This window comes from Rutidosis leptorrhynchoides, chromosome 2, assembly GCF_046630445.1.
Source record: "Rutidosis leptorrhynchoides isolate AG116_Rl617_1_P2 chromosome 2, CSIRO_AGI_Rlap_v1, whole genome shotgun sequence".
Classification (NCBI taxonomy): Eukaryota; Viridiplantae; Streptophyta; class Magnoliopsida; order Asterales; family Asteraceae; genus Rutidosis; species Rutidosis leptorrhynchoides.
Genome location: NC_092334.1, coordinates 349,708,405 through 349,721,399, shown reverse-complemented (window position 1 = coordinate 349,721,399; position 12,995 = coordinate 349,708,405). Strand labels below are relative to the sequence as shown.

At 37.7% G+C, this 12,995-nt stretch overlaps 1 protein-coding gene across 1 annotated transcript; it reads left to right on the top strand.

The window, feature by feature from the left end:
- The first annotated feature begins 925 nt into the window (after positions 1-925).
- Positions 926-11,505, top strand: LOC139891960 (glycerol-3-phosphate acyltransferase RAM2-like). Its single transcript, XM_071874985.1, has 3 exons — positions 926-1,413; positions 1,619-1,757; positions 10,600-11,505. Exons 1-3 carry the CDS (start codon positions 926-928, stop codon positions 11,503-11,505), a joined length of 1,533 nt encoding a protein of 510 aa, XP_071731086.1.
- The last annotated feature ends 1,490 nt before the right edge of the window (positions 11,506-12,995 follow it).

Genomic DNA, 12,995 nt, shown 5'->3' with positions numbered 1-12,995 from the left:
CCACTTTGACTTTTTTCAGTCTTACTTATTTAACTTTGACTTTAGATAATTTTGTTGGTGTTATATAATATTTGATAAAAGTTATATTAATGAAAACACGATTAAAACTCAATCCATTCATGTAATTTTCATCAAATATTATATAACACAAACATAAGTATTTATAGTCAAAGTTGACAAATAAAGACTGTCAAAAGTCAAAGTGGACACTTCTGGTAGGATGGGGGTAGTATTGTACAACTCATTAACACATGTGTGTAATGCATACATATATATTAAAACTTCAAGAGATTTCATGTTCAAATTCGCTAACACTACAGGAAATGTCAACCTTTAGTGGCACTAACAAAGCGATACTTTAGGGCATAAAAGCGGCGTTGTAGATCTAATGTGGCGCTTATATGAGTACCCTTTGATCATCGCCGCATTTGATATTTTGTGGCGCTTTTTAGTGTCGCTCATTTTGTAGAGTAATCCAGAATCATCGTTTAGCGACCCTTTAGCGGCGTTTTTAGAGCGCCTCAAAAGATATGTGTCGTCTGTTCTTATTTTTCTCTAAGTAAAAAACTTCTTCATGGCGACGAAGGTTCACCCACGATGATTCTGGATTACTCGAAAAATGAGTAGTGGCTTGGGTTTGGTCGGGTAAAATATTTCTAATAAACTTATTATTATTATATATTAAGTTTAGTTTATAAAATTATAAAATTAAAATAATTATAAACATTCAATAGCGTTCAAGAGTAAAATAAAAGTCAACATCGACGTCACATAATGTTACCACCAATTAATATAATTTAATTAATTATTAATTACTTAATTAACTACGTAATAAAAACCTGTTATCGTACTCCACAACACTATATATATCCTCCTAACATATGCCAAACCACACACTCACATACTCCCAACCTCCTAAATAAAAATGGCCTGCAATCAAAACTCTAGTGAATTTCCGACCATCTCAAAATGCGAAACATACGGCCGAACCAACCAAACCGTAGTCTCCGATTTAGACGGAACACTACTTTGCGGCCGCAGCTCGTTTCCTTATTTCGCGCTCGTAGCATTCGAAGTAGGAGGCGTTTTACGCCTTCTTTTCTTACTACTATGCACCCCGATTGTTGGACTTCTTTACTACTTCATATCCGAATCAGCCGGGATTCGGGTCCTGATATTCGCCACGTTTGCAGGGATGAAAGTTTCGGACATAGAATCCGTGGCACGTGCGGTGTTACCTAAGTTTTACTCGAGCGACTTGCACCCTGACGTGTGGCGGGTGTTTTCGGCGTGTGGAAAGAGATGTGTGCTGACTGCGAATCCAACGGTGATGGTGGGCCCGTTTTTGAAGGAGTATTTGGGTGCGGATTTGGTGTTAGGTACGGAGATTGTAAGTTGGAGAGGAAGAGCTACTGGAATGGTCAGGGCCGGCTAAGGCTATGGGCGAAGCGGGCGACGGCCCGGGGCATCACGCGGTTAGGGGCATCATTTCGAAAAAAAATTATTAATACCCATAGTTTAAACCTCATGAGATATATGTTTGCGTAACTGTTGAGGGCATTTTATAATCATTTCGCCCGGGGCATGCAAAAACTTTGACCAAAGTTTGACCGGCCCTGGGAATGGTGAAAAGTCCTGGAGTGATTGTTGGCAGGAATAAAGCTGACGCACTTTTGAAGGCGTTTGATGACGTAGATTTACCTGACGTGGCACTTGGTGATCGGATTACCGACTACCCGTATATGAGACTATGCAAGGTGATGTCCCAAAACCATGTATATACGTGCTTTTTTGTTGTGTCATATTATTGAAATATTATTTGACTTTTTAATTTTTATTTTTCTTTCAACGAATACAATTTTTTAAACCGGAAACTAATGTATTTAACTTTTTAACGTGTTCATAACTGAAATAATACTAACATTTGTACGAGTTTTGTTAATTTGTATCTATGAAATATGTTAAATTGAGTCCCATTTGTTAAATATCAATAATTATAATTATTTATATTTATATTTAATGCTTATTATTAATATTAATTATTAATTTAACATAATAATATTATTATTAATTTAACATAATAATAATTATTATTAATTTATATACATAGTAATTACCAATCTTAAAATCAAGAAATCATTTTAACGCATCTTAACAAGTGATAGATGAGAAGGTAGCAATCCCTCATAACATAGCTGGTGTCTAACCAAATAATAAAAAGGTTTGTAAACACTACAAGAAAACCGTCAATTGAGGACGACATCTTCTAAACTTTCGGGACGACGATGGGTCCCACTTTAACTTTTCTGTCGTAAAAAAAGGACGACCATTCCCGACGGCCATGATGGACGACATGTCGTCCCGAAAAATCTATTAAAATAATATATAGTTTTTAAAGAATAAAAAATGTTAATGATAATTGTGTGGTTGAAGTTAATAAAGTATTAATAATGGAGCTTAAATAGAAAAGGTTACCTTCATGTCGTCCCAGAATGTCTCTAGGGACTACATGTCTTCCCTAAAAGTTACGACGAAAATTACCTTATTTTAGAGCCAATTTTTTAGCACGGACAAAAAAAAAATAAGAAAAAAAGTATTATGGGGACGATAAGTCGTCCCTAATAGTTAGGCGCGAAATGTTTTCCTTTTTGGAGCCAATTTTGTGCAAGAAAAAAAATAAAAAATATTATTTTTTTCTGGACGACATATCGTCCCAAAAGATCGTCTAGGAAAAACAGTCAAACTTTTCAGAAAAAACTGACTTATGTTTTATCCTTTAGTCTACTTTTCGGTACGACTATATGTCGTCCCTAAAAGCGTCGTCTCAGTTTGATGGTTTTCTTGCAGTGAAAAACTACTTTTGGTCATATAATCTTTACATGGAAATCGCTAATTATTAATATTTTGTAAATACTATCGTCTGTAAAACACTTTAATCAAAAGGTGATTGCACTAGCGTTATTTAAGAACTCATTTTAACCAAGTAGTTGTAGATTCAAATTCCTGGTTCGATATAAATATTCATGAATAATTGTTCTAGGCTGCGCCTTTTTTTTTTTTTTTAAATTTTTTTATTTTTTTTTTAAGTTAGAACACTTTAAAAGTTACAGATAGATATATATACGAGTTTTTTAAGGCATATGCTTTATATGATTTTCAACTAGTCAACATGTTTGACTCTTAATTGAATCATAACTACTACCATATAATTACAACGCGTACTTCTTCAAATAATTACACTTCTATGGTGGAACCGTAAAAAGAAAATTTAATGATTCATGATCAATCCTTAATTAATGATGTTGCTTAATTACGGATTGAGTGCAATAAGATTATATTGGAGGATGGGATGTTCGATGATTATTTTGGGCCACGATGATCGTTTTTCACTTTAACTATCAAGTGATCAACCACCCCGACCCGGTCTTCTTTATCGATTAGCATGATTCACCTTAACTCAATGTAAGAAGTCCTTGGGCAAAGCACAAGTGAAATCTACAAAGGCTTAGGCAAATGGCAGAGAATCAACAACCTCTAAATGAGAGGCCAAGCTCTCTATTTATAGGTTTCGAGATATCCGCGATCCGCGAGTACCTTAACTATCCGCGGAAACTCAGCGGATTAAACCGCAGTCTTTATATCAATGCGAAAACATGACCGCTGTGCTTATTTTCAGCGAATATTGCATAGCTTTGCCTTATAATTCGCGCAGTTCAGCCTTTGGCCTTTAGCCAATAAAATATACATATACAATGTTATGTATATGATCAAGTCCCCCCAGTTTATTATGATACATATTGCGAAACAAATGTATCATGATAAACTCTAAAAATTCGCAGTTATCGCAGTCAATATTCACCTTGAGGAATTTCGCATTAACCTAGTTACCGTTATAACAGTCAATGTTACCGTTTGAATTATCTCAATAGATTATTATCACAATTAACTCCGTCGCCTATATATATTGTGATCTGAAATCACAAATTCACTACTCATTTTTCCAAAATATCAAAGAATTACCCAATTCATCAATCAATCGTTATCATTTTAATCATTTTTTGCAGCTCTCTTTTAATTTGCAATGAAGATTAACGAGTTAGATAGGAAAGCTGATCCAAAAACTCTGATCACTAAACTATTAACGAGCCCGGAGGCTAAATCATCATCATCGAAAGAAAAGCAGCCCATTCCAATCGTTGATTTAACCTCTAAATCTCCTTATTCAAAGCCGAGTACTACCAAGCGACCGTTACAAACACCGCCATCTTCGCAAAGCAAAAAACATAAACAACAGGAAACCGTTCCTCACGACGATCCATTTATATCGGAACACGAAGGGGAACAGCAAACTGGTATATTGCGAATTGCCTTTGAACATGTAAAATATATATTATTTTTATTTCACCGACTAACCAACGACGTTATTTTGCAGGCGATTCTTCTGGTGATCCTATCTTTGCAAGTCCGAACACTCTTGATCAAATCACCTAATTGTTCCGCACTCCACCTGACTCTTATGGAGTGCGAATTGATGGTTTAGCAGGATATACTTACGCTTCAGCTGCCGCTGCTCTGGATCAGCGCCAACAGATGAAGTTAGCAATCCCCGGCGAGCTTCGCCGCGAGTTCTCTAAACTCTCTGCGCTGGACGCGCATAATAGTTTTGTTCAAAATTTCTACATGTGCTTTAATTCAGCATATGATGTTATATGCCTTCAAGAACAATTTTTCAATGTTCTTGAAGCTGAACAACTAAAGTATAATGCGGAAAAGATCAAAGCTGAAAACAGCGAAAAACGCTGTATTGATCTCTCCTATGAGTTAACCGCAGCAAAAACCACCGTTGATGACTTGAAACAACAGGTTACTGATGCGAATGAGAAAGAAAAGCAACTGCAGGACACTATTAAAACACTGTCAGAGAATGTGACGAAGCTAACGACAGAGCGAGACAACGCTCTTGCTGCTAAAGCCTCTGCGGAACTTGAGTTCACCAAGGTCCGCCAACATCTCCCTGAACTGGCTAGAAAGATCCTTAATTCCAAGCCTGTTTCTGTAAATTTTTCAACATTTGCCTCCGCATTAAGGCTACGCGAGAGGGTTGAATTTATGGATGAGATTGCTATTCGCTGCCCACTGCCAGACCCACTACCAGCTGCATTAGCTGATCGCCTTTGCTCACTGGAAGATGCGAAGTCAGCATATGCGGTCGCTCAACAGGGCATAGCCGAAATTCCCCTCCCCAAGATAACCGCGATAAGTGAGCAAGAAGATGCCACTGCAGATGACATCATCAAGCTTGACTTAACCCATGATTAATACTCACTTTGTATAATCAGCACGCAGCTGCTTCTGCGATTTTATTAATAAAATTTCGCTTTTTCATATTTTTGCAAGTACTTCTATTTTTATAGCGCTTTCATTGTCAATATTCATAACACAAACTTGTCCTTTGCAATTTCCAACATATATTATTGTGCACATAATAAATGCGTAATTTTGCGAAACAATCTGTATGCGTATATGTTTATACGTTATGAATCTTCTAAGTCCGCCGAAACGATCCTTAGGTATGTAATCGGCATTGCGAAGCATCTAAATATTGGCAAGATCAAATATTTAGGAGATAATATTCCTTTCGCAATAATTCGCGTGCAAAAGTGGGCAATTTCATCACTTTGCTATATAAACAATGCGGAATATAAAAATATGAAATTAACTGCAAAACATATCATATTTATTCGCATTAGAACTTTCGCATACTTTTACAAGTGAGTATTCTTAAAATTTTAACAAGCGTGATCAAGACTTGCAAAAAATTAAAAACAAGGACACTTAATAAGTATTTCAGCCATGTGTATTGAATATAATTTTCGCGATTTTTTACATATACAATTGTTAAATTCCGCAAAACTATGCATAATATCGCTTTAAAAGGACAGCATGCCATGCATTAGGCAAAGTTCGCCATTCCACGTCCGCGAGCTTATATGAGCCTGCCGCATTAATTGCCACAATTTGATAAGGGCCTTCCCAATTAGGACCCAATTTGCCTAGCTTTTCTGCTCTGCTTGCCTCATTATTACGCAACACCCATTCACCTATAGTGAATGATAAAGCTCGCACTCTTTTATTATAATACTTAGCAATTTACTGTTTATTATTTGCTTCTCTGATAGCAGCTATTAATCTCCGCTCTTCTATAAAATTGAGATTTTCGCACAACGCAGCATCATTTGCTTCTTCATCAAAGTTAGCGATTCGATGCGTTGGTACTAAAATTTCAGCGGGGATTACTGCCTCAGAGCCATAAACCAGGCTAAATGGTGTTTCACCTGTACTCTTTTTGAAAGTTGTACGATGTGCCCATAAGACATTGGGTAATTCATCTACCCAACGCGTTCGCCTTTCGCACAACCTCTTTTTTATTCCGCTTACAATATCGTGATTTGTTACCTCACATAAACCATTAGCTTGCGGGTGCGCTACTGACGTGAACTTTTGTATTATGTTTAAGTCAGTGCACCACGTCTTAAATGGATCTTTCGCTATTTGTGCGCCATTATCGCTAACAAATTCTCGCGGAATACCAAATCTGCACACAATGTATTCTCACACAAAATTTCGCACCTGCACACCAGTGATTGTGCGAACCGCTTTCGCTTCAACCCATTTAGTAAAATAATCAATTGCAACGATTAGGAATTTAACATTGCCAGGTCCTGCAGGAAATGGCCCCACAATGTCAATGGCCCATTTACTAAACGGCCATGGCGAATTAACAGGGATCATATCATGCCGCGGCATTCGATTATGCGGAGCATGCCTTTGGTAACTTTTACAGCGTTTAACAATTTTTGCCACATCGCGGTATAGGGACGGCCAAAAGTATCCCATCCGCATAATTTTCGCAGCAATAGTCTTGTATCCTGAATGTAGCGCACAAGTACCATTATGCACTTCTTCAACAAGCATTTCCGCCTCAATTGGTCCAACACACCGCATCATCGGTCCGCAGTACGATTTGAGATATAAGATATCATCTTGTATGAGATACATCGGCGTTCGCCCTCGCACTAAACGAGCTTCGCGACTATCCTCTGGCAAAATATCATTGCGAATATATTGCAGGATTGGTTCCATCCAATTTGGCTGCGCCTCTGTAACAGATGCTACCATTAAATCATTATCAATTGACTTACTTGGCAATTCCTCAACCCATACTTGTTTTTGAAAATGCGAAAATGTTAGAGCGGCTAATTTGCTCAAAGCATCTGCCTTTTTGTTTTGACTTCTAGGCACTTGCGCGAGTTCAAAGTATTCGAACCGCGCAGTAGTTTCTTTTAGCAGTTGCAAGTACTTCTGCATAGAAGGATCATGCGCTTCAAAAGATCCGCTAAACTGATTCGCTACTAGTTGCGAATCTGTAAATGCATGCAACTAAACAATATTCATTTTTTGCGCGATATTTAAGCCTGCAAGCAATGCTTCATATTCTGCCTCATTGTTTGTCACATCAAAATTAAACCGCAGTGCGTAAGTGTGCTCTTCGCCGTTAGAACTTACCAAAACTAAACCCGCACCTGCACCTTCCGCACAAGAAGCACCATCAGTATATAACTCCCAAGTTTCATTAACTGCTGGTTTTAGCGCGGTTCGCTCATTAATTACTTCCAACTCTCCAGACAGCTCTGCGAGATAATCTGCCATAACTTGACCTTTTTCCGCACTTCGCGGAAAGTAGGATATTTGATAGGCACCCAACTCCACTGCCCATAATGCGAGTCTACCGGAAATCTCCGGTTTTGTTAAGACTTGCCTGATTGGCAGATTGGTTAGCACATGCACTGGATGCCCCTGAAAATATCTATGTAGCCTTCGCGTTGTTAAAATGAGCGCATATACAAACTTTTCGATCGGCGCATAGTTTATTTCGCTTCCCGTAAGAGCTTTGCTAACAAAATAAACTGGCTTTTGTATTTTGTTTCTTTCCGCTATCAAGACTGAGCCAAACGCTTCATTTGCTACTGGAATATATAGATAGAGAATTTCGCCATGAATTGGCGCTGTTAGTGTAGGCAAAGTTTTCAACAGGTTTTTCATTTCTTGAAACGCAGAATCTGCTTCAGCGGTCCAAACAAAATTCTTCTGCTTCAAGCAACCTTTTAAAGTTTTGAAAAATGGCAATTGTCGCTCAGCAGCTTTAGACAAAAAACGCGTTAGGGCGGCCAATTTGCCTGTTAAACATTGCACTTCCTTAACCGTCTTTGGCGCGGTCATATTTTCGATAGCCGCGATCTTTTTTGGATTAGCTTGAATACCTTGTTCCGTAATAAGATATCCTAAAAACTTTCCTTCAGTTTCGCCGAAACTGCATTTCAGCGGATTGAGCTTCATGTTTATTTCACGCAGTTTATCAAATGTTTCGCGCATATCTTCAACGATTCGCTCTTGCGTTGTACTTTTGATGACTAAATCATCGACATAGGCCTCAAGATTACGCCCTATTTGCTTATCAAACGCGGTGTCAATCAAGCGCTGATATGTCGCACCCGCATTGATTAGTCCAAAAGGCATCATTATATAACAATATATGCCTTTGCCTTTATGAAACGCGGTTTTATCTGCGTCCTCTTGCGCCATAGGGATTTGATGATAACCTCTTGCCGCATCCAGAAAACATTTATATGGAAATGCATGCAAATATTTCACCTTTAAATCAATTTCTGGCAGCGGATAATTATCTTTGGTGCACGCTTTATTCAGATCTTTGTAATCAATACACATTCGCCAGGAATTATCTGGTTTTTTTCACCAATACTGGATTCGCGATCCATGACTGATATTGTACTTCGCGCAAAATTCCAGCTCGGACTAATTTTGTGACTTCTTCGCACAACCATTTGACGCGATCTGGGGCCATACCCCTTCGCTTTTGCACTACTGGTTTTAGAGCTGGATTTACATTTAGCTTATGTTCCGCAATGTGACGCGGAACACCGGTCATATCGTTTTCGCACCAGGCAAAAACATCCATATATTCATCAAGTAATTGCACAATTTGCTTTCGAGTATCCGCACTAAGATTGCGACCTACTTTGATTTTCTGTTCTGGATATGCAGGATTAACTATTTCCATGCTATCCTCCTTATCCGCAGTATCCTCAGGTTTCTGACTTGCGGTTTTTACATTGACAGCCGCGCAAATAGGCACTATGCTCGCTGAACATATTGCGGCGATTCCTTTATATGTTGGAAATTTAATCATGCCATGAATTGTGGACGGTACAATTCCGAATTTGCTTATAGCGGTCCTTCCTAGCAACATGTTATAGCTAGAAGAAGCTCGCATAACATAGAAATCTAGCCGTGCTTGTCGCGCTAAAGCATTATTATTTACATCGGCTAGCTCGATGTTCAGCGACAAGACACCGATTGGTAGCGAAAATTCTCCTGCAAAACCGGTTAGCGAAACCGCAGTCGTTTGCAGATTTGCTTTAATATCCTCTGGCAACTGAGCGAAACATTGTTCGTAAATAATATCAACGCTACTACCATTATCAACATGAATTTTCATCACTGTGATATTAGCGTCCGCAATTTTACACGATACTATTATCGGCATTTCAGAAAAATCGTCGCTCTGCATTGTTGGAAAGCTAATTGGCGCTGATTGCCAATTATGATACATTTTGGCAGATTTTCGCTTCTTTCCTCTTTTTTGGACATTCATTCGCATAGTGGCCATGTTATCACTATTATCACCAATGTTATTCATTATTTACTGCCAATTTGAAAACACGCACCTGCAAATCATCGCAACAAAAACACGATTGAAATTAAACCGCCTAATTAATTGTTTAACAGCGTAAAACAAAAATTTTCAGTTTAATTCGTAAAACGTGTCCCACGGATGGCGCCAATTGATCAATCCTTAATTAATGATGTTGCTTAATTACGGATTGAGTGCAATAAGATTATAATGGAGGATGGGATGTTCGATGATTATTTTGGGCCCCGATGATCGTTTTTCACTTTAACTATCAAGTGATCAACCACCCCGACCCGGTCTTCGTTATCGATTAGCATGATTCACCTTAACTCAATGTAAGAAGTCCTTGGGCAAAGTCACAAGTGAAATCTACAAAGGCTTAGGCAAATGGCAGAGAATCAACAACCTCTAAATGAGAGGCCAAGCTCTCTATTTATAGGTTTCGAGATATCCGCGATCCGCGAGTACCTTAACTATCCGCGGAAACTCAGCGGATTAAACCGCAGTCTTTATATCAATGCGAAAACATGACCGCTGTGTTTATTTTCAGCGAATATTGCATAGCTTTGCCTTATAATTCGTGCAGTTCAGCCTTTGACCTTTAGCCAATAAAATATACATGTACAATGCTATGTATATGATCAATTCACATTTAGTTAACCACAAAATAGTCAAACGTAAATAATGGTGTTTGACATTTGTGTTGACTATTTAATACATAGTACATACGAGTATAATTTAATGATCATTTCATTTTTATCTTGACATTAATTTTGCATAATTTATTTATCAATCTAAAGTTTACATTTATTTTCTATATACTTCAGGAAGGTTACATTGTACCACCAGCTACGTCAGAGCTTCAAGCAGTGACAGTCGACAAACTACCAAAACCGGTGGTGTTTCACGACGGCAGATTAGTCCAAAAACTAACCCCACTCACAGCCCTAATCACCATTCTATGGATTCCGGTAGGCTTCCTCCTAGCATGTTTACGTATCGCTGCCGGTGCACTCCTTCCAATGCCGTTAGTTTACTACGCTTTTTGGGCACTCGGTGTACGTGTCTACATTAAAGGAACACCACCACCTCCCGCCAAAAAGTCAACCGGCCAAACCGGAGTTTTATTCGTTTGTTCCCACCGTTCTCTCCTTGATCCTATTTTCCTCTCCACCGCCCTCGGCCGCCCTATCCCCGCCGTGACCTACTCGTTATCAAGACTATCTGAAATCATCTCACCGATAAAAACGGTTAGGTTAACAAGAGATAGGACAACCGATGCAAATATGATCAAGAAGCTTCTAGAAGAAGGTGATTTGGTCATATGTCCTGAAGGGACAACATGTAGAGAGCCCTTTTTGTTGAGGTTTTCGGCTTTGTTTGCTGAATTAACGGACGAATTGGTTCCGGTTGCAATGCTGAATAAGATGAGCATGTTTCATGGGACAACGGCTCGAGGGTGGAAAGGGATGGATCCGTTTTATTTCTTTATGAACCCGAGTCCGGCTTATGAAGTTAACTTCTTGAACAAGTTACCTTATGAGTTAACTTGTGCAAGTGGTAAATCGAGTCATGATGTCGCGAATTATATTCAAAGGATGATTGCATCGACTTTGTCGTATGAGTGTACGAATTTTACTAGGAAGGATAAGTATAAGATGTTGGCAGGAAATGATGGGACGGTGGAAACCGGAAAACCTAAAGTTGCACCGGGGAAGATTATGGGATGTTAGGGATTGAGTTGGAATGGTTTATTGATCATATAGTGATTTATGTTGTAACATATAATTTGGTATGCTGAAATTACGTATCAATCATATTTGGTAGATTGATATTCACATTTCGTAGAACTTTTAAGTTCATTTGGTACATGTTTAAGTAGCTATACATAAAATTTGGGTTGTTTATTTGTGAAATTTGAATAACTGGTATTAACCGTTCAACAATTTATGTTCAATTTTATAGAATTAAAATACTTTTTTAACTATTAAGCATTTCAATTTACTTTAATATTCTTCTTAAATTATATTTCGTAAATTTTTCAAACGATTTATACTTTTTACCTCATTTATAGAGCTTATTTTAGAATGATTGTTATATATCCAGTAGTGAAGTCAGGATTTCGAATGTATTTCGAATGTATGGTGTTATAAAATAATATCAAAATGTATCAAGTCCTAACATTTTAAATGAAAAATAGGTCAGTAAATATATAAAAAAATAAGTTTTCGTAATCACAAAGGTCATCTACGATATTTCTATCGCTGAAAACGTTCCATAGTTGTTTCATCTGTAACACTAGCTAATGCCTCTCTTTCTAGGGCACCAAGAAGGCAGTCGTTCAGTAATTCATCATTAATTTTATTACGCAAATATGATTTTACAAGCTTCATTGTCGAAAAACACCTCTCGACCGTTGCAATTGCTACCGACAAAACCGAAGCAAGCTTTAATAACAAATACACTTAATGATATGAAAGATGTTTCTCAGTTTCAACCAACAATTTTGCAAGCTCGACAATTCCTTTTTAAGTCGGCAAATGTTCATCTCAACGCACAACCACATAATAGAAGCCAAGTTCACGCTTTAAATGATCCCTTTATGCTTGATTAAAATCCCTAGGAAATTTTCACTCAACTTTATTAACTTTGATGCATCAAACATAGAAAACGAATTACGCGGGGTTCAAAAACCGCCATACTAATAAGCAATGTAGTGCTTACCAAGCTAAACCGATCACTAAACTCCTGAATTATTATATCCAAAACTGTATCAAAAACGTCAACCTTAAAGTAATGATTATTGGTAATATTCGTCTTTCGATTTCTTAAAACATCATATGCTTCACCCATGTTCAACATTTCAAGGTCAAATTTTTGACAAAATGAACATACATCCTCCAATAATTCATCAAATCCATTCTCTCCAAAGTTTAATGGCAATTTTGTTCCTTGTAATAATGAAATCGCTTCTTAGACATTTTGATCCTTTCTTTGAAGAGCTTGTGATAATATATTTGTGAGCCGTAAAATGTGCAACACCAAATGCCAATAGAACACAATCGATGTGACAAAATACGTTAAAATATCAGATGCTTGACGCCGACTCAAAGCATTATCACCTTGTTTTTAACATACTGAAGAACCTTGACAACTTCTGGAAACAAAGATTTCAAACTCAACAACGTTTAATGATGAGAACCTCATTTTGTATCTCATGCTC